Genomic DNA, 20,408 nt, shown 5'->3' on the forward strand with positions numbered 1-20,408 from the left:
CGGTTGCGAATGGTCCTCGCCAATACCCCAGGAGCAACAGTGTCCCTAATTTGCTGGGAAGTGGCGGTGCGGTCCCCTACGGCACTGCGTAGGATCCTACGGTCTTGGCGTGCATCCGTGCGTCGCTGCGGTCCGGTCCCACGTCGACGGGCACGTGCACCTTCCGCCGACCACTGGCGACAACATCGATGTACTGTGGAGACCTCACGCCCCACGTGTTGAGCAATTCGGCGGTACGTCCACCCGGCCTCCCGCATGCCCACTATACGCCCTCGCTCAAAGTCCGTCAACTGCACATACGGTTCACGTCCACGCTGTCGCGGCATGCTACCAGTGTTAAAGACTGCGATGGAGCTCCGTATGCCACGGCAAACTGGCTGACACTGACGGCGGCGGTGCACAAATGCTGCGCAGCTAGCGCCATTCGACGGCCAACACCGCGGTTCCTGGTGTGTCCGCTGTGCCGTGCGTGTGATCATTGCTTGTACAGCCCTCTCGCAGTGTCCGGAGCAAGTATGGTGGGTCTGACACACCGGTGTCAATGTGTTCTGTTTTCCATTTCCAGGAGTGTATAATGAAATGACTAATACGGGGTGTTCAAAAGGTCTCTCCGCAGTGCCGTATGATTGTTAGCCGCGCGTGCCGTATGCTGCAGTGAATATACCGAAATGAAACTCAGTGAAATACAAGTTGTTAATGTATTGCATATTCATTTTTACTTACGAATTTTCACATTAAATGTTGAAAGTATCCCCTATGTTTTTGAATACACAGTTCAATTCGTCTAACCATGTTCCGAAACTGAAGCTGCAACATTTCTTCTGTAACAGAAGCAGCGAAATTGGATGTTGCAGTTTTCAAATTCATCGATGGATTTTCGACAGTTTTTATAGACAGTTACTTTCGCTGCACTCCAGAAGAAAGAAAAAGTCAGGTGGTGTTAGGTCAGGCGATCGTGGAGATCAAAGTCCCTGTGAAATCATACGATCACCAAAAACATCAGCAAGCAGTGACATTGAAACGCGGGCTGTATGCTTGGTTGTACCATCTTGCTGAAAAAAACCGTTCAGTATTTCACTTAACACAAGTTCTCCTATGAATGGGTACAAAATATCACTGCAGTATCGTTGTGCGTTTATTGTTTCGTTGAAAAATATGGGACCCACAATCTGACGTCCAGAAATTGCAATCCAAACTCCTATTTTTACAGAAGTAAGTGATTCCTCATGAATACAAGGGATTTGCAGTACTCCTCATACGAGAATTTTGCGAGTTCATGTACCCGGATAAATGAGACCACGCCTCATCACCGAAAACCGTTTCATTAAGAATATCCCTTCCATTTTGTTGAACGAAATTTTTGATTCATTGACAATAATGCAGTCTCTTGCCATGATCAGTATTTTTCAGTTCTCGCACGACTGTCACTTTGTATGGGAAAAGTTCTAATTTCTTCCTTATAGCTGTGTGGGCCGTTCCGACACTAACATCGATTTCCTGGGCGAGTTTTCTTACTGACTTGTCCGGACTCATGGAAATTTTATCGGAAATATCGAGTAGTTTATCATCAGACAAAACGCTAGGACGACCACTTCTCGATGCATCTGTCACTGAACCCGTACTTCGAAGTTTGTTAGTCAAATCTCGCATAGTATCGCGATGTGGGAGTGTTGTCTTCGGGAAAACTGAATTAAATGTTTGGCGAACTGAAACTGTGTGTTTTGGACACTTATTCGACTAAAAACACACATTCTTCAATGGTTAGCATATTAACAGTGACAAAAACGAAACAAACGAACAAAGGAACTAAATTTAAACGTCCACGTCAACACGTAACGTCACACACCAACGATACTACTGACGCTGGCTGAGATAAACGAAAAAGTGGAATGTTGGGAGAGTCCACTTGAAGGGAAGTAACCCAGGCAGGCGAACAATCATACGGCACGCGCGGCTAACAATCATACGGCACTGCGGAGAGACTTTTTGAACACCCCGTTCAACACAACCACTCAGTTCCTGAGAGAAAAAATTTCTTACCCGATCAGGAATCGAATTCGGGATCCCAAAATCTAAAGGTAGCAACGTTGACCCCTAGGCCATAAAATGTTGACGACATTAAGGTATTGAGTGTAGACAGGGTGCAGCTACTCACTGGGTGTATGGTGAGCACGTAGCTGGTGGGCGACTTGAGTGTGGGTGCTGCCCTGGTGAGCACGTGCCACAAGCTCATGACGTAGACGGCGCACGTGGAAAGGACCGCCACCGTGGAGACGGCGATGACCCACACCAGCACCGGACTCAGCTCTGCAAAGCAGAAAGGGAACTTACAGAATGTGCTCCAGTACTAGTAGTTTGTCAACAGTGACATGCTTCTATACCTACATGTACACGGTTACTCTCCAATTCACACTTAAGTGCCTGGCAGAGGGTTCACCGAACCATTTTCATACTACTTCTCCACCATTCCACTCTCCAATGGCGTGTGGGAAAAAGGAACACCTAAATCTTTCCGTTTGAACTCTGATTTCTCTTATTTTATTATGATGAACATTTCTCAATACGTAGGTGGGTGTCAACAAAATATTTTCTCATTCAGAAGAGAAAGTTGGTGATCGAAATTTCGTAAATACATCTGGCCGCAAAGAAAACCGCCTTTGTTTCAGTGACTGCCACTCCAACTCACGTATCATATCAGTGACACTCTCATCCCTATTGCGTGATAACACGAAACGGGCTGCCCTTTTGTTGTATACATAGTTCCGCGTAGTCAGCGCGTACACAACTTTCCCACTAGAGCGCACCTTGCTACGCACAACAGCATAGGCGCAGCGCTCGTCCGTCTCCACACTACGAGATGGCGCTGCCATAGAGACGGACCAAATTCTGCTTCCGCCGATCCGCGTATTAATATGTAACGCAGCCAATGAGATTGCTGCTAACTTAGAACCTTTTCTCCTCATGGATCACACTCGCGCAGTCATACATGAACGCGCTAGGCATTATAACAAGTGTACAGACCTCCGATTGGTCGGTCTACCTTTGTCTGCACCAGTCTATAGTCGTTTCAGTCTGCGCCTAATAAGATTACCATATTCCTGTACATAGCCATGAAGATAAATGTATAGACACTTTTGTCAAGTAGCAGAGATATACACTCCTGGAAATGGAAAAAAGAACACATTGACACCGGTGTGTCAGACCCACCATACTTGCTCCGGACACTGCGAGAGGGCTGTACAAGCAATGATCACACGCACGGCACAGTGGATACACCAGGAACCGCGGTGTTGGCCGTCGAATGGCGCTAGCTGCGCAGCATTTGTGCACCGCCGCCATCAGTGTCAGCCAGTTTGCCGTGGCATACGGAGCTCCATCGCAGTCTTTAACACTGGTAGCATGCCGCGACAGCGTGGACGTGAACCGTATGTGCAGTTGACGGACTTTGAGCGAGGGCGTATAGTGGGCATGCGGGAGGCCGGGTGGACGTACCGCCGAATTGCTCAACACGTGGGGCGTGAGGTCTCCACAGTACATCGATGTTGTCGCCAGTGGTCGGCGGAAGGTGCATGTGCCCGTCGACCTGGGACCAGACCGCAGCGACACACGGATGCATGCCAAGACCGTAGGATCCTACGCAGTGCCATAGGGGACCGCACCGCCACTTCCCAGCAAATTAGGGACACTGTTGCTCCTGGGGTATCGGCGAGGACCATTCGCAACCGTCTCCATGAAGCTGGGCTACGGTCCCGCACACCGTTAGGCCGTCTTCCGCTCACGCCCCAACATCGTGCAGCCCGCCTCCAGTGGTGTCGCGACAGGCGTGAATGGAGGGACGAATGGAGACGTGTCGTCTTCAGCGATGAGAGTCGCTTCTGCCTTGGTGCCAATGATGGTCGTATGCGTGTTTGGCGCCGTGCAGGTGAGCGCCACAATCAGCACTGCATACGATCGAGGCACACAGGGCCAACACCCGGCATCATGGTGTGGGGAGCGATCTCCTACACTGGCCGTACACCACTGGTGATCGTCGAGGGGACACTGAATAGTGGACGGTACATCCAAACCGTCATCGAACCCATCGTTCTACCATTCCTAGACCGGCAAGGGAACTTGCTGTTCCAACAGGACAATGCACGTCCGCATGTATCCCGTGCCACCCAACGTGCTCTAGAAGGTGTAAGTCAACTACCCTGGCCAGCAAGATCTCCGGATCTGTCCCCCATTGAGCATGTTTGGGACTGGATGAAGCGTCGTCTCACGCGGTCTGCACGTCCAGCACGAACGCTGGTCCAACTGAGGCGCCAGGTGGAAATGGCATGGCAAGCCGTTCCACAGGACTACATCCAGCATCTCTACGATCGTCTCCATGGGAGAATAGCAGCCTGCATTGCTGCGAAAGGTGGATATACACTGTACTAGTGCCGACATTGTGCATGCTCTGTTGCCTGTGTCTATGTGCCTGTGGTTCTGTCAGTGTGATCATGTGATGTATCTGACCCCAGGAATGTGTCAATAAAGTTTCCCCTTCCTGGGACAATGAATTCACGGTGTTCTTATTTCAATTTCCAGGAGTGTATGTGAGAATAAGATTAACGTACCAGTACCAAAGGAACTTCAGATTTTCAATTGTAAATAGCATCCAGAACCAAGTTAAGTAATTTTTATGCTTGTTATTATTTTAATAAATGTGTGTGAAAATTAATTAAGTTCTGTTTAAAGTTGGTCACCGTCAAACTGCTACTCTAAGCGTGCAAGTGGCATTTCTGTCGTCTGACCTAACGACAGAAGATAAACACGCCACGATAAGACCACGAGGCATATTGCTGAACCTCACCTACTTCGTTAGAGCGACAAGTCAAATAATCTAATGGTGTGTGTACTGAAGGTCTTACAGTACGCACACCACACCTTCTTTGCACTTTTTCGATGTCCTCCATCAATCCTACCTGGTAAGGATCCCACACCGCGCAGCAGTATTCCAGCAGAGAACGGACAAGTGTAATGTAGACTGTCTTTTTAGTGGGTTTGTCGCACCTTCTAAGTGTTCTGCCAACAAAGTCGCCTTCCCTACAATATTATCTATGTGGTCTTTCCAATCTAAGTTGCTCATAATTGTAATCCATAGGTATTTAGTCGAACTGACACCCCTTAGATTTGTGCGATTTATCGTGCACCCAAAATTTATCGGATTTCTTTTAGTACCCATGTGGATGATCTCACACTTTTCTTTGTTTAGTGCCAATTGCCGCTTTTCGCACTATACAGAAATTCTCTCATATCATATTGTAATTGGAATCGATCATCTGATAATTTTACTAGACGGTAAATTACAGCATCATCTGCAAACAATCTAAGGGGGCTGCTCAGATTATCACCTAGATCATTTATGTAAATCAGGAAGAGCAGGGGGCCTATGACACTACCTTGCGGAACACCAGATATCACTTCTGTTCTACTCGATGATTTACCGTCTATAACTACGTTTGACCTCTCTGAGAGGAAATCACGAATCCAGTCACACAACTGAGACGATAGTCCGTATGCACATAATTTGATTAATAGTCGCTTGTGAGGAACGGTATCAAAAGCCTTCTGGAAATCTAGGAATATGGAATCGATCAGAGATCGCTTGTCGACAGCACTCGTTACTTAATGGGAATAAAGAGCTAGCTGTGTTGCACAAGAACGATATTTTCTGAATCCGTATTGCTTATGTATCAATAAGTCATTTTCTTCAAGGTGATTCATAATATTCGAGTACAGTATATGCTCCAAAATCCTACGGCAAATTGAGGTCAGCGATATGGGTGTGTAATTCAGTGGGTTACACCTATTTCCTTTCTTGAATATTGGTATGACTTGTGCTACTTTCCAGTCTTTAGGAACAGACCTTTCGTCAAGTGAGCGGTTGTACATGATTGCTAAGAAAGGCGCTATTGTGTCTGCATACTCTGAAATGAACCTGACTGGTATACCATCTGGACCGGAAGACTTGCCTTTCTTCAGTGATTTGAGTTGTTTCGCAACACCTAAGATATCTACTTTTATGTCACTCGTGCTAACAGCTGTTCCGGTTTTGAATTCTTCATAGCCGGCCAGTGTGACCGAGCGGTTCTAGGCGCTTCAGTCTGGAACCGCGCGACCACTACGGTCGCAGGTTCGAATTCTGCCTCGGGCATGGATGTGTGTGATGTCCTTAGGTTAGTTAGGTTTAAGTAGTTCTAAGTTCTAGGGGACTGATGACCTCAGATGTTAAGTCCCATAGTGCTCAGAGCCATTTGAACCATCTTCTTTTGTGAAGGAATTACGGATAACTGTATTTAGTAACTCCGCTTTAGTGGCACCATCATCGGTAACATTTCCATCGCTATCGCGCAGTGACGGTATTGACTGTTTTTTGCCACTGGTGTACTTTACATACGACCAGAATCTCTTTGGGTTTTTTACCAAATTTTGAGACAATGTTTCATTGAGTAAACTATTAAAAGCAGCACTCATTAACATCCGCACTAAATTTCGAGCTTCCGTGAAACTTAGCCAGTCTTGGGGATTTTGCATTCTTCTGAATTTGGCATGCTTTTTTCGTTGCATCTGCAACAGTGTTCTAACGTGTTTTGTGTACCATGGTGGATCAGTCCCGTCTATTATTAACTTATGCGGTATGAATCTATCTACTGATTCTGAGAATTGCATTCAGGTGCATCGTTAGTTGTACGTTGAAGAAAATCTCATATAGCATTGTTGGCTGGGAGGCCCCAACTGGTTGTTCAGCCACCTAATAGGAAACTTCCCCCGTACACAATGAGCGCTTTCCATAAGGTGTGGCAGAGCTATAGATGAGGCAAAACGCTATGACCACTACCCAGCCCGATATTGATTGCCGCTACGGGCTCGTGATACAAGGTCTATCGCGGCGGTTGGCGGGACTATAGCCGCCGTCTTGGTGCTATAACGTTCCTACATTCAGTACGCATCCAGCAGTGGTAGCGTGTGGTCTGCATTTCCGCTACTTAGCTTTCTGTGACACGTTAAAATGTGTGCTGCTACAGAAATACCACCACTATTGACGCGCGTTTTGTGATTAGGTTTTTGTTGATAAAAAAGTGAATACCAGTTGAAATTTATCGCGACCTTAGTAATGTGTACGGAAAAGGAATAATGAGTTAAAGCCGAGCGAGGCAGTGGTGCAATGATTTTAAAAATGGCCGTACCAGTGCTCACAATGAGGACCGTACTGGTAGGTCTAGCCTTGTGACTGACTGACTGGTAATAGAAATCAACGACAAAATTCGTGAGAATCGTCGTTTCACGATTACGAAGCTCACGTCTTTCCCAAATTAGAATGAGTTTGGTGCGTGAAACTGTGGCAGGCAAGCTTGGTTACCAAAAAATTTGTGTCAGGTGGGTTCCCAAAATCCTAACGGAAGACCACAAGAAGATTGGCTGCAGCACTGACCTTCCTCGAAGATTACAAGAAAAATAGTAACAGAGTTATCGATCGGCCGGCTCGTGTGACCGAGCAGTTCTAGGCGCTTCATTCTGGAACCGCGCGACCGCTACGGTCGCAGGTTCGAATACTGCCTCGGGCATGGATGTGTGTGGTGTCCTTAGGTTAGTTAGGTTTAAGTAGTTCTAAGTTCTAGGGGACTGATGACCTCAGATGTTAAGTCCCAAAGTGCTCAGAGCCATTTGAACCATTTAGTTATCGATCGTATTGTTACTGGGGGTGAGACTTGGGTGAAACCAAAAGGCAGTCAGTGGAACGGGGACATACAAATTCTCCAAAGAAACCAAGGAATTGTTTGCAAACGCCGTCAGCAAGAAACATCGTGGCTATTATGTTTTGAGACTCTAAGAGAGTGATTCGCGTTGATTTCCTTTTACGTGAGACAACAATTAGCTCAGAAAGATATTGTCGAACACTGACAAAGTTAAGGCGGACAGTAGAAATCAAGTGTCGGAGAAAACTTGGAGCAAAAATTTTCTTTTTTTCGCGACAACACACTTCAAACACGAGCAAACGTATCCGAGAGCACCTGCAAGGTAGTGGATGGTAGGTGTTTCACCCAGGCGGTAAATTTGTAAAGAGATGTTATTCAAAAACTTGTGCCCCAATACGATGAGTGGCTCAGTCTGAATGGTGATTATGTAGGAAAATGGCTTAAGAATGTACCTTTAAAATGTACATAATAAAACGTGGTTTTTCCATATTGTTAATTTTTTATTTCTACATCTACATCGACATCTGCATCTACACTCATGCTCATAAATTAAGGATAATGCTGATACATGGTGAAACAATGCTCTGGCCGGGGGTTTGCAGGTTTAACTAACCTCTGGGTACGACCATGCGGTACATTTGACCTGCGGTCGTTGCACGGTGGCGCTGGAAGCAGTCCACATACGCAGAGGTGTGTTTGTGCATGTCAGAGTACGGAACATCAAGTAAGTGTGCAGACGTTTTCAGACGTGCTAATAGTGACTGTGTGTTCAAAATAGATCAAAGAATACATATTGATGACGTTATGAGGAGTAGAATACTAGGGTGACTGGAGGCTGGTCAAACATAGCAGGTCGTAGCACAGGCCCTCCGTGTGCCACAAAGTGTGATCTCAGTATTATTCCAACGATTCCAGCAGGCAGGAAACGTGTCCAGGCGCTACAGTACGGGACATCCACAGTGTACAACACCACAAGAAGACCGATATCTCACCATCAGTGCCCGCAGACGGCCACGGAGTACTGCAGGCAGCCTTGCTCGGGACCTTACCGCAGCCACTGGAACAGTTGTCTCCAGACACACAGACTACCGACGACTGAAGCGACATGGTTTATTCGCCCAGAGACCTGCAAGGTGCATTCCACTGACCCCTGGTCACAGGAGAGCCCGTAAAGCCTGGTGCCAAGTACACAGTACATGGTCATTGGAACAGTGGTCCGAGGTGATGTTCACGCACGAGTCTAGGTATAGTGTGAAGAGTGATTCTCACCGGGTTTTCATCTGGCGTGAACCAGGAACCAGATACCGACCCCTTAATGTCATTTAAAGGAACCTCTTTGGAGGTCATAGTTTGATGGTGTGGGGTGGGATTATGATTGGCGCATGTACACCCCTGCATGTCTTTAACACAGAAACTGTAACACGTCGCATGTATTGGGACGTCATTTTGCACCAGTATGTCCGTCTTTTCAGGGATGCATTGGTTCCCACCTTCCTCCTGATGGATGACAACGCATGGCCCCACCGAGCTGCCATCCTGGAGGAATATATTGAAACAAAAGATATCAGGTGAAAGGAGTGGCCTGCCTGTTCTCCAGATCTAAACCCCATCGAGCATATCTGGGATGCTCTCGGTCGACGTATCGCTGCACGTCTTCAAACCTCTAGGACACTTCAGGAGATCCGTCAGGCACTGGTGCAAGAATGGGAGGCTATAACCCAACAGCTGCTCGACCACCTGATCCAGAGTATGCCAACTCGTTGTGCAGCCTGTGTATAAGTGCATGGTGATCATATCACATATTGATGTCGGGGTACATGCACAGGAAACAGTGGCGTTTTGTAGCACATGTGTTTCGGAACGGTTTTCTCAACTTACCACCAGTACCGTGGACTTAAAGATCTGAGTCGTGTGTGTTCCCTATGTGCCTATGCTATTAGCGCCAGTTTTGTGTAGTGCCACGTTGTGTGGCACCACATTCTGCAATTATCCTTAATTTATGAGCACGAGTGTACATCTAAACTCTGCAAACCACCGTGAAGTGCATGGCAGAGGGTACATCCCACTGTACCAATTATTAGGATTTCTTACCATTCCATTCACGTTTGGAGCGTGGGAAGAGTAATAGTCTGAATGCCTCTGCGAATGCTGTAATTATTCTAATCATGTCCTCATGATTCCTATGTGAGTGATACGTAGGAGGTTGTAGTACTATTCCTAGAGTCATCATTTAACCTCGAAACTTCAGTAGTAGACTTTCTCCCGATAGTTGACGTCTACCTTCAAGAGTCTGCCAGTTCAGTTTCTTCAGCATCTCTGTAACACTTTCCCACCGGTCAAACAAACCTGTGACAATTCGTGCTTTCCTTCTCTGTATACATTCAATATCCTCTGTTAGTCCTATCTGGTACAGGTCCCACACACTTGAGCAATATTCCAGAACCAGTCGCACGAGTGATTTGTAGGCAATCTCCTTTGTAGACTGATTGCACTTCCTCAGTTTTCTATCAAAAAACCGAAGTCTGCCATCTGCTTTACCCACGACTGAGCCTATGTGATGATTCCATTTCACATCAAAAAGTGGTTCAAATGGCTCTGAGCATCATGGGACTTAACATCTGAGATCATCAGTCCCCTAGAACTTAGAACTACTTAAATCTAACTAACCTAAGGATATCACACACATCCATGCCCGAGACAGGATTCGAACCTGCGTCCGTAGCGGTCGCGCGGTTCCAGACTGTAGCGTCTAGAACCACTCGGCCACCCCGGCCGTCCCATTTCACGTCCCTACAATGTGTTACACCCAGCTATTTGTATGAGATGGCCGTTTCCAGCTGTGACTCACTGACATTATATTCATAGGATACAATGTTTTTCCGTTTAGAGAAGTGCACAATTTTACATTTTTGAACATTTAAAGCAAGTACCACTTAGAAATCTTATCAAGATCTGACTGAATACTTATGCAGCTTGTTTCAGACAGTACTTCATCATGTACAACTGCATGACCTGCAAAAAGCCTGAGGTTACTATTAATACTGTCTTCAAGGTCATTAATATACAACATGACAGCAAGGGTCCCAACACACTTCCCTGGGCACACCCGAAATTATTTATAGATCTGACGATGACTCTCTATTAATATACCACGCTGCGTCTTCCCTGCCAAAACGTTCTCAGTCCAATGACAAATTTCACTTGATACCCCATATGATGGTACCTTTGACAATAAATGGTGTGGTACTGAGTCAAATGTTTTTTTTTTTCTGAAATCAAGAAATACAGCATCTATCTGCCTGGTTTGATCCAGTGTAAGAAAAATGGGAATTGGATTTCACATGATCGATTTTTCGGAATCCATGCTGGTTGGCATGGAGGAGGTCTTTCTGGTCGAGATACCTCATATTTGTGCTTAGAATCTGTTCCAAAATTCTGCAACAAACCGATGTCAAGGATATTGGACAGTAGTTTTGTGGATCACTTCTATTACCCTTCTTGTGGGCGTGTGTGACTTCAGCCTTTTTCCAGGAACTGGGGACAGTTTTTTGTTTGAGGGATCTAAAATAGATTTTAGTTAGAAGAGGGGCTAACTCAGCTGCAAATTCAGTATAGAATCTGACAGGGATTCCATTGGGCCGAGGTACTTTGTTCAATTTTAATAATTTCACCTGTTTTCAGTTTTCCTTTGTAAAGGAACATTTGAAAACGGAGTTAAGAATTTCAGCTTTTGCTTTGCTACTCTCAGTTTCAGGTCCTGTCACATTCGCTAAGGACTGGACACTAACTTCAGTGCCACTAACAGCCTTACATATGACCAGAATTCCTTTGGGTTTTGTGAAAGTTCACTTGACAATATGCTGCTATGGTAGTCACGGAAGGCATCACACATTGCTCTCTTGACAACTAAACGCGTTTCATTCATCATCTCTCTGTCTATAGCCCAATGCTTTGTTTTCCACATATTATACAATTATCTGTGTCTATAGAAGTTTCTTTACAGTGATTGTATACCATGAAGTGACCCTCCCGTTATGGACTGTTCTACTGGGTACATATGTATCCAATGCATGGTCAATTATTCTTTTAAACTTGAACCATAGTTCCTGTACATGCTCTGCCATGTGCTGAAAATTTCAAGTTCCTCAATTATATATGACACTACTGATCATTTAACTAATTTACTGAACATATATATATTTCTGCTTGTTTTAGTTGTCCTTTGTATTTTGGTAATCATTGTTGCCACAACAATTTCATGATTACTGATATCATTTGCGATGTAACATCCTCAAAGAGTTCGTATTTATTTCTTGCCATTGGAGCCAATAATTTTCCGTCATGGGTGGGGTTCCAAACTAACTGCTCAAGGTAGTTTTAAGAGAAGGCATTTAGTAATGTTTCAGAGGATGTCTTATCACTCCAACTCGTTCAAATGGTTGAAATGGCTCTGAGCACTATGGGACTTAACATCTGAGGTCATCAGCCCCCTAGAACGTAGAACTACTTACACCTAACAAACCTAAGGACATCACACACATCAATGCCCGAGGCAGGATTCGAAACTGACTGTAGCAGTCGTGCGGTTCCAGACTGAAGCGCCTAGAACTGCTTGGCCACAGCGGCCGGCTTTATCACACCCGCCACTAACAAAATTGTTATTCTCCCAATTGATTGTTGGATGATTAAAGTCTCCAGCAATGATTACAGTATGACTGGGGAACATGTACAAGCATACTGAGTTTTTCTCTAAAGTTTTTGCTTACATCAGGAAATGAGTATGGTGAGCAATTGAAGAACACAATTATCATTTACGCAAAACCTTGATACTGGGTCTCAGCCAAACAACCTCACACGCGACTCCATTTTATGTCTCAGTGGATTTGAGTTTCTTATCTACTGTGACAAATACACCACTACCATTTCCCATTTGCCTATCTTTTCGATATAAACTTAAATTTTCCCCAAAAGTCTACTGTCATCAATTTCAGTTTTCCTGTATTACCTAGTATTACCTAGTATTATGTGAGCTTCACTGCTTTCAGGAGCGCTTCAAACTATAGCACTTTATTATGAATGCTTTAGCAGCTAACAACTAGGATTTTAATACTCCCACCTGTGCGAGGTATTTCTTTTTATCTTACACTGATACTGCTGGGTTTCCTACAGCTATCGTTATCTGAATTGGATGGACAGTTGCCTAATCCAAAAAACCCTGGTGTGTATTCCACACAGAGTCAGCTACCTGAATAGCAGCGTCTAATGTGTAGTGCACATCTGACCCTTTTAGGAGGACCCTACAGTTCTCAACCTGATGGTGAAAGTCCAGGAGGTCACAGCCTGACTCGTCACAGAACCTTCAAAGTCTCTGGGAGTCCTTCCACTCAACTCAGAACCAAAGGACGACGATCAGCTTTAGGGACAATCCTGAAAATTGTGAGCTTCATTGAAACTCCATGTGCAAGAATGGTCTTCACACCCCTCTGTTCCAGTCACTGGAATGACCCAACCATGACCCTGGAGCCCAGACAACAGACATTACTAGTTCCTACATGCGACACAATCTGCAGTTGATTGCACCCTGTTCCCCCAATGGCTACCGGAATAGCCTCTTCTACATGTTGAATGAGGCCTCCAGGCATACACACTGAGTGCACCTTGCTGCCATATCCCTAAGGGGTAGCATCATTCTCTGTATGTTTGAACTGTCGACGATTAATGGACCCCTACCATTTTGTGTTTGCCTCCTTTTTGACACTGGACAACACAGATTTCTCCAAAACAGGTGAAGGGAGGCCTACTGACTCAGTTTCAGTTGCAGTGAAAGATAGCACCTCAAACTTGTTTGTTAGGGAGATTGGTACAACACCCTGGCCCAGTTCATCCTGTACAGGATTCCAAGCTCTACCATTGAAACGCCACTCGCAATCAAATGGATGAGTTATGACATCCTGTACTTTCTGCAGAAACCACAGGATTCACAGGAGGTGACAGTACTTAAAGTACCTTTGGTACCGGTACCATAGGTACATGACTATCGGGAGCTCTGCCAACATAACACCTAGCACCAGCTGTCAATCGTTTGACAGTATCCAGGGCGATTTTCGGCTGTTTACAAATGACATTCCGTGTTGAAAACGGCATCAATAGTGGGGGTGCTGTTAGGGCATTGAACTAATAACATTAAACTAAGCCCGCTGCTTATCTTTTAATCTCTTGAACTACTTCAAAGCCCGCATCTCGTGGTCGTGCGGTAGCGTTCTCGCTTCCCACGCCCGGGTTCCCGGGTTCGATTCCCGGTGGGGTCAGGGATTTTCTCTGCCCCGTGATGGCTGGGTGTTGTGTGCTGTCCTTAGGTTAGTTAGGTTTAAGTAGTTCTAAGTTCTAGGGGACTTATGACCACAGCAGTTGAGTCCCATAGTGCTCAGAGCCAACTACTTCAAAACATGTGTTACTTTCTGGACAGCCCTCATATAAAAGGAGAGCATAGATAAATGGGGACTCATTCAAGCAATAATGCATGCTGCAAAATGGGAAATTTATTAACAGAAGTGAGTTTGACAATGGGCATGTTACTATGACCCCTACATGGGAACAAGTATTTCGGAAATGGCGAAGTTGATCGGCTGTTGGCATACTACTGTCGTGAGCATGTATGAAAAGTGGTCAATGAACGAAGAAACCATGAGTAGGTGACAAGGTGTTAGATGTCTACGCCTCATCAAATAACATGGAGGTCGGCCTCTCGGCTGCTCAATAAAGAAGCTTAGGCGACAATCTTTGGCAGGTCTGATGCCAGAGTATAGTTTTGGAGCAGGCACATGTGTTAAGGCTGGTTCCCACTAGGGCTGCCGCGCGGCAAAACCGCGCGGCAGGCCTGTGGTTGCCACGGAGACGCCGTCAGCGGCGTGGCATAGCGGCCTCTGCGTCGCGGTTCGCCCATGTCAAACCGCTGCCATTTCCACGTGCCGCGCTGCAGGTCCGCGCCGCTAATCACAGAACGCGCTGAGCGTGACGTCAGGTATGGAACGCAGGGCCACAAGAACTTTCGCCGAACCGCTGGCGCGGACGCGGCGGCAGCTGTGAAATATTTATGATCCGATTTCAAGGAAACTATTCAGTAGAAAAATTTGATTCTTCTGCACGTTACAGCCTGATATCTTCTCTCGATGAAGGACTGAAAGTCTTTTCGTTATTCGTCGTGGTTACTTGCTGTATCGCATTTATGTAAAACATTACACGAAATTTTAATGAGTGTGCAGAGGTAACCACATATTGTGTGGACTTTGCGTATAGTTCATTTTAGGTAATACATTATTGCGTATCAAATTTGGTCAACATTCCGAAACTGTTTTTAAAGCTGAGTGGAATGTTAGGTGTCACTGTTCTCGAGACGATATGTCAGCGGACGGGCTGTGCGGTGGCCGTGCGGTGGCCATGCGCAGGTCACTCGCAAAGCGACTGATACTTTGTCTTGCTCATCGTAAACCACGTGGTTTTGTATCAGCCCCAAATTTCGTAAACGGTTCAAGAAATCGAAATGTGTTTTTTTGCAAATGATAACTTGTAAAGAGTCATGTATTTCGTTGCATGATAAATATCCAAATCTATTTATCTAGCGATATATGAAAGTAACTAAAGTTTTTCAGAATGCATCGATGAATATTTTTAAACGGCATTTGATAGCATGTGAAATGAGAACTACAGTGATATGGAACATGTTAATATTTGCAGTATTCTACACTCCTGGAAATGGAAAAAAGAACACATTGACACCGGTGTGTCAGACCCACCATACTTGCTCCGGACACTGCGAGAGGGCTGTACAAGCAATGATCACATGCACGGCACAGCGGACACACCAGGAACCGCGGTGTTGGCCGTCGAATGGCGCTAGCTGCGCAGCATTTGTGCACCGCCGCCGTCAGTGTCAGCCAGTTTGCCGTGGCATACGGAGCTCCATCGCAGTCTTTAACACTGGTAGCATGCCGCGACAGTGTGGACGTGAACCGTATGTGCAGTTGACGGACTTTGAGTGAGGGCGTATAGTGGGCATGCGGGAGGCCGGGTGGACGTACCGCCGAATTGCTCAACACGTGGGGCGTGAGGTCTCCACAGTACATCGATGTTGTCGCCAGTGGTCGGCGGAAGGTGCACGTGCCCGTCGACCTGGGACCGGACCGCAGCGACGCACGGATGCACGCCAAGACCGTAGGATCCTACGCAGTGCCGTAGGGGACCGCACCGCCACTTCCCAGCAAATTAGGGACACTGTTGCTCCTGGGGTATCGGCGAGGACCATTCGCAACCGTCTCCATGAAGCTGGGCTACGGTCCCGCACACCGTTAGGCCGTCTTCCGCTCACACCCCAACATCGTGCAGCCCGCCTCCAGTGGTGTCGCGACAGGCGTGAATGGAGGAACGAATGGAGACGTGTCGTCTTCAGCGATGAGAGTCGCTTCTGCCTTGGTGCCAGTGATGGTCGTATGCGTGTTTGGCGCCGTGCAGGTGAGCGCCACGATCAGGACTGCATACGACCGAGGCACACAGGGCCAACACCCGGCATCATGGTGTGGGGAGCGATCTCCTACACTGGCCGTACACCACTGGTGATCGTCGAGGGGACACTGAATAGTGCACGGTACATCCAAACCGTCATCGAACCCATCGTTCTACCATTCCTGGACCGGCAAGGGAACTTGCTGTTCCAACAGGACAATGCACGTCCGCATGTATCCCGTGCCACCCAACGTGCTCTAGAAGGTGTAAGTCAACTACCCTGGCCAGCAAGATCTCCGGATCTGTCCCCCATTGAGCATGTTTGGGACTGGATGAAGCGTCGTCTCACGCGGTCTGCACGTCCAGCACGAACGCTGGTCCAATTGAGGCGCCAGGTGGAAATGGCATGGCAAGCCGTTCCACAGGACTACATCCAGCATCTCTACGATCGTCTCCATGGGAGAATAGCAGCCTGCATTGCTGCGAAAGGTGGATATACACTGTACTAGTGCCGACATTGTGCATGCTCTGTTGCCTGTGTCTATGTGCCTGTGGTTCTGTCAGTGTGATCATGTGATGTATCTGACCCCAGGAATGTGCCAATAAAGTTTCCCCTTCCTAGGACAATGAATTCACGGTGTTCTTATTTCAATTTCCAGGAGTGTATATAGACTTACAGAAATTAAACCGAAACTAATTTGTTGGTATGTGATAAGATGTGATTTGGTAAGTATCTACAGATATTGATTACTTCCTGTGGTAAGTAACAAACACTGTTTCTTTTGCTAAAGTGTGCTTTATTTGTTCAAGATGCTTTTCGCCTTTTACTTTAAGGCATCTTCGGTGGAATCTAGAATGATTCAATTTTGTTTTCATATGTGGTACTTGCAGATTATAAAACAGTTCATATTTTTTTTTACGTGACTAAGTCATTACTTACAGTTAATCGAGTTCTTGGCGGACATCTGCGTTTCGCCTCACCTTGTCTCATGCTGGAGGTTGAACTAAAGCTTAGCTTAAGGAACATAACCACATTTTCATGTTCACTCTTTTTCTTCTGTCACTAGCTGTACACATTTCACCGAAAACTCTGATTTGGAAGTCATAACTGCTTGGTTTTTTATGTACATGTTGCCAACCTAAAGGATTATGTGCTGAAAACTAACGTTTGTTTATTTCTGTTCTCCTTATATCTGTATGTGTGTGTGGCTAGTCAGTGATACTTACAGGAAGTTGAAAGTGAATGCAGTAGTTGTCAGACAGTGGTTGAAAGGTTTGGTACTCAGCTGATTTCAGTTTTGGTTTAAATGTTTTGTGGAGGAGTTCATGTAAGAGTAAACTCACTGCTTACGTTAATAGATAAAACAGCAGAATAACATTTCAACAGATGATTATTATCAGAATCTCTCTCTCTCTCTCTCTCTCTCTCTCTCTCTCTCTCTCTCTCTCTCTCTTCTCAGCGATCACCGGCCCTGTAGACCACGTGCTGCATAAACGATGTGCTTCCACCACCTTCTATCTCTCTCAGCCTCTCTCCACCCTGCGGAAATTCTTAATGCCGCGACGTCCTCCTCTGTCATCTTTCCACCTTGTCCGAGGTCGGCCCAATGGTCTTGTTGTCTGGAGAGTTCCTTCAAATGCTTTCTTGGTGATTCTGTTGTTTTCCATTCTGGCCACATGTCCAGCCCACTGCAGTCTCCTACTTTTTAATTTCTGGATGATAGTGGGTTGCTTCATTAACTGATATATTTGATTGTTCTTTCGAGTTCTCCATACGCCATTCTCCAACACAGGTCCCCAGATTTTTCTCCTTACTTTTCTTTCGAAAACATTCAGTTTTTCTCTTTCATTCTTTGTAAGCGTCCAGCTTTCTGATCCGTACAGTACTATGGGGCATATAATAGTGTTGTATATCTTCATCTTTGCGGTGACTGACAAAGCTTTACTTTTGAGTGAGTTGCTTAGTGAGTACAGACATCTTGACCCTGAGGCTATTCTTACATTTAGATCCATTGTTGTGATATTTTTACTGTTGAAACGTGATCCAAGGTATTTAAACTGGAGAACTTTTCTGAATTTAGAATGTTGGTCATTGGTATTATCAGAATACTAGCACCCAACCCGTTTCTCCTCGCTCCTCAAGATATGTAAATCAAAACTCGAATCAGCTGAACACCAAAACTTTCAAGTACGCTCTGGTATATATTACATTCACATTCAATTTCTACAACTCAGCCTGATTAACTACACACACACAGAAACAGATATACAGAGTACAGAATGAACAGACTTTAGTTTTCAGCATATGCTTCGTTAAGGTGGCAACGTGTACATAAATGAACCAAAGAAGAGACATGAACTGCACAAAGAGTAGTTACGACTCTAAATCAGTTTTTGGTAAAATATTAGTAGCTAGTGACAGAAGAATAATTGTGTTCCACACCAATTAGAGCAAAAAATAAAATAAAATAAAAATTGTGAAGGAAAAAAGTTTTTAACGTGAAAATTTGCTTATGTCCTGTAAGTGATTTTATAGTGCGATCTACAGTCTGCGACCAAATGAGAGGAAACGCAGATGCCAGCCAAAAATTCGATTAACTGTCAGTAATCACTTATTCACGTAAAAAATAAGACCTGAACTGTTTCATAATCTACAAATATCACGAAGATTCCACTGAAAGTACTTTAAAGTAAAAGGCAAAAAGCGTATAGAACAAATAAAATAAGTCACAGGAATAAAATGGCGTTTGTTATTTACTAAACGAACATTTCTCTGCTTGTTGCAGGTGATAGCCACGGAAACATATTTCTTATTGATTATTTCATTTTATCTTATGATATTTTGTTTATTTGCAACGTTTAGAATACGTTATAATTATATGTAATAACACCAGATTGCCGATTAATCTTTCCAGCATCGCTAAAACAGTCTTTACAGTCAGGAAGTATAGCTTTGGCGCCCCCATTTACTGCCAGTTAGCTTTTTGAGGTGGCTGGTGTCGATTGTGTGTGTGTGGAACAGGTAAAGCAGTTCGAACCAAATGCCAAAAATTATGTGTTAAGCTTATTTAACCACTGCTCAGAAACCTTCAAAATCTCTAAACTATGGAGGAAGTCCAACTTTTTCGAATTTCACGCAGTTTCTTACTTCCATGTACGAGGGGCGTTTGAAAAGTCCGTGCAAAAATAAAAACTACTTACGTGTTTGGGGTAAACCTTTTTTTATTTTTCGACATAGTCTCCTTTTACACTTATACACTTCGTCCAATACTGTTCTAATTTGTTGATCCCATCCGAATAATAGGAATTGTCCAAGTCTGCAAAATAGCTATTAGTTGCTGCAATCACCTCCTCGTTTGAATAAAATCTTTGTTCCGCCAGCCATTTCTTCAAATTGGGGAACAAATAGTAGTCCAAGGGACCCAAATCTGGAGAATACGGAGGATTTGAAACGAGTTGGAATCCTATTTCCATTAATTTTGCGACCACATCTGCTGAGGTGTGTGCTGGTGCATTGTCGTGATGGAAAAGGACGTCCTTGCGGTCCAATCGCCGGCGTTTCTCTTGCAGCACAGTTTTCAAAAGGTCCAATAACAATGAATAATATGCACCTGTAATAGGTTTACCCTTTTCCAGGTAGCCGATAAGGATTATCCCTTGCGAATCCCAAAAGACAATCGCCATAATCTATCTGGCCGAAGGAATGGTCTTCGCCTTTTTTGGTGCAGATTGTTGTTTGGTTTCAGGAGTATAGTAATGTATCCATGTTTCATCCACAGTGAAGAAACGACGCTTTAAGTCCTGCGAATTGTTCCTGAACAGCTGCAAACAATCCTTGCAACACTTCACACAATTCCGTTTTTGGTCACGCATGTACAATCGCTGAACCCATCATGCGGATAGATTTCTCATGTCCAAATGTTTTTACAAAATATTATGTACCCGTTCATTCGAGATGCCCACAGCACTGGCAATCTCACACACCTTAACTCTTCTTTGACTTTGTCAATGATTGCTGTAGTCGTAACCTCAACAGGGCATCCAGAATGTTCAGCATCACTTGTGCCCGTATGACCACTCCGAAAATTTTGAAACCACATGTAAACTGTTCTAATCGAAGTGCAGAGTCACTGTAATGTTTATCAAGCTTTTCTTTAGTCTCCTGAGGCGTTTTGCCTTTCATAA

At 45.1% G+C, this 20,408-nt stretch overlaps 1 protein-coding gene across 1 annotated transcript in view; it reads right to left on the minus strand.

Moving 5' to 3' along the window:
* Positions 1-20,408, minus strand: part of LOC126109683 (organic solute transporter alpha-like protein) — a 99,296-nt gene that overhangs the window by 61,762 nt on the left and 17,126 nt on the right. The window contains exon 3 of the mRNA XM_049914733.1: positions 2,156-2,307. Coding sequence (XP_049770690.1) covers positions 2,156-2,307 — 152 coding nt within the window. The remainder of the gene's footprint in view (positions 1-2,155; positions 2,308-20,408) is intronic.

This window comes from Schistocerca cancellata, chromosome 12, assembly GCF_023864275.1.
Source record: "Schistocerca cancellata isolate TAMUIC-IGC-003103 chromosome 12, iqSchCanc2.1, whole genome shotgun sequence".
Classification (NCBI taxonomy): Eukaryota; Metazoa; Arthropoda; class Insecta; order Orthoptera; family Acrididae; genus Schistocerca; species Schistocerca cancellata.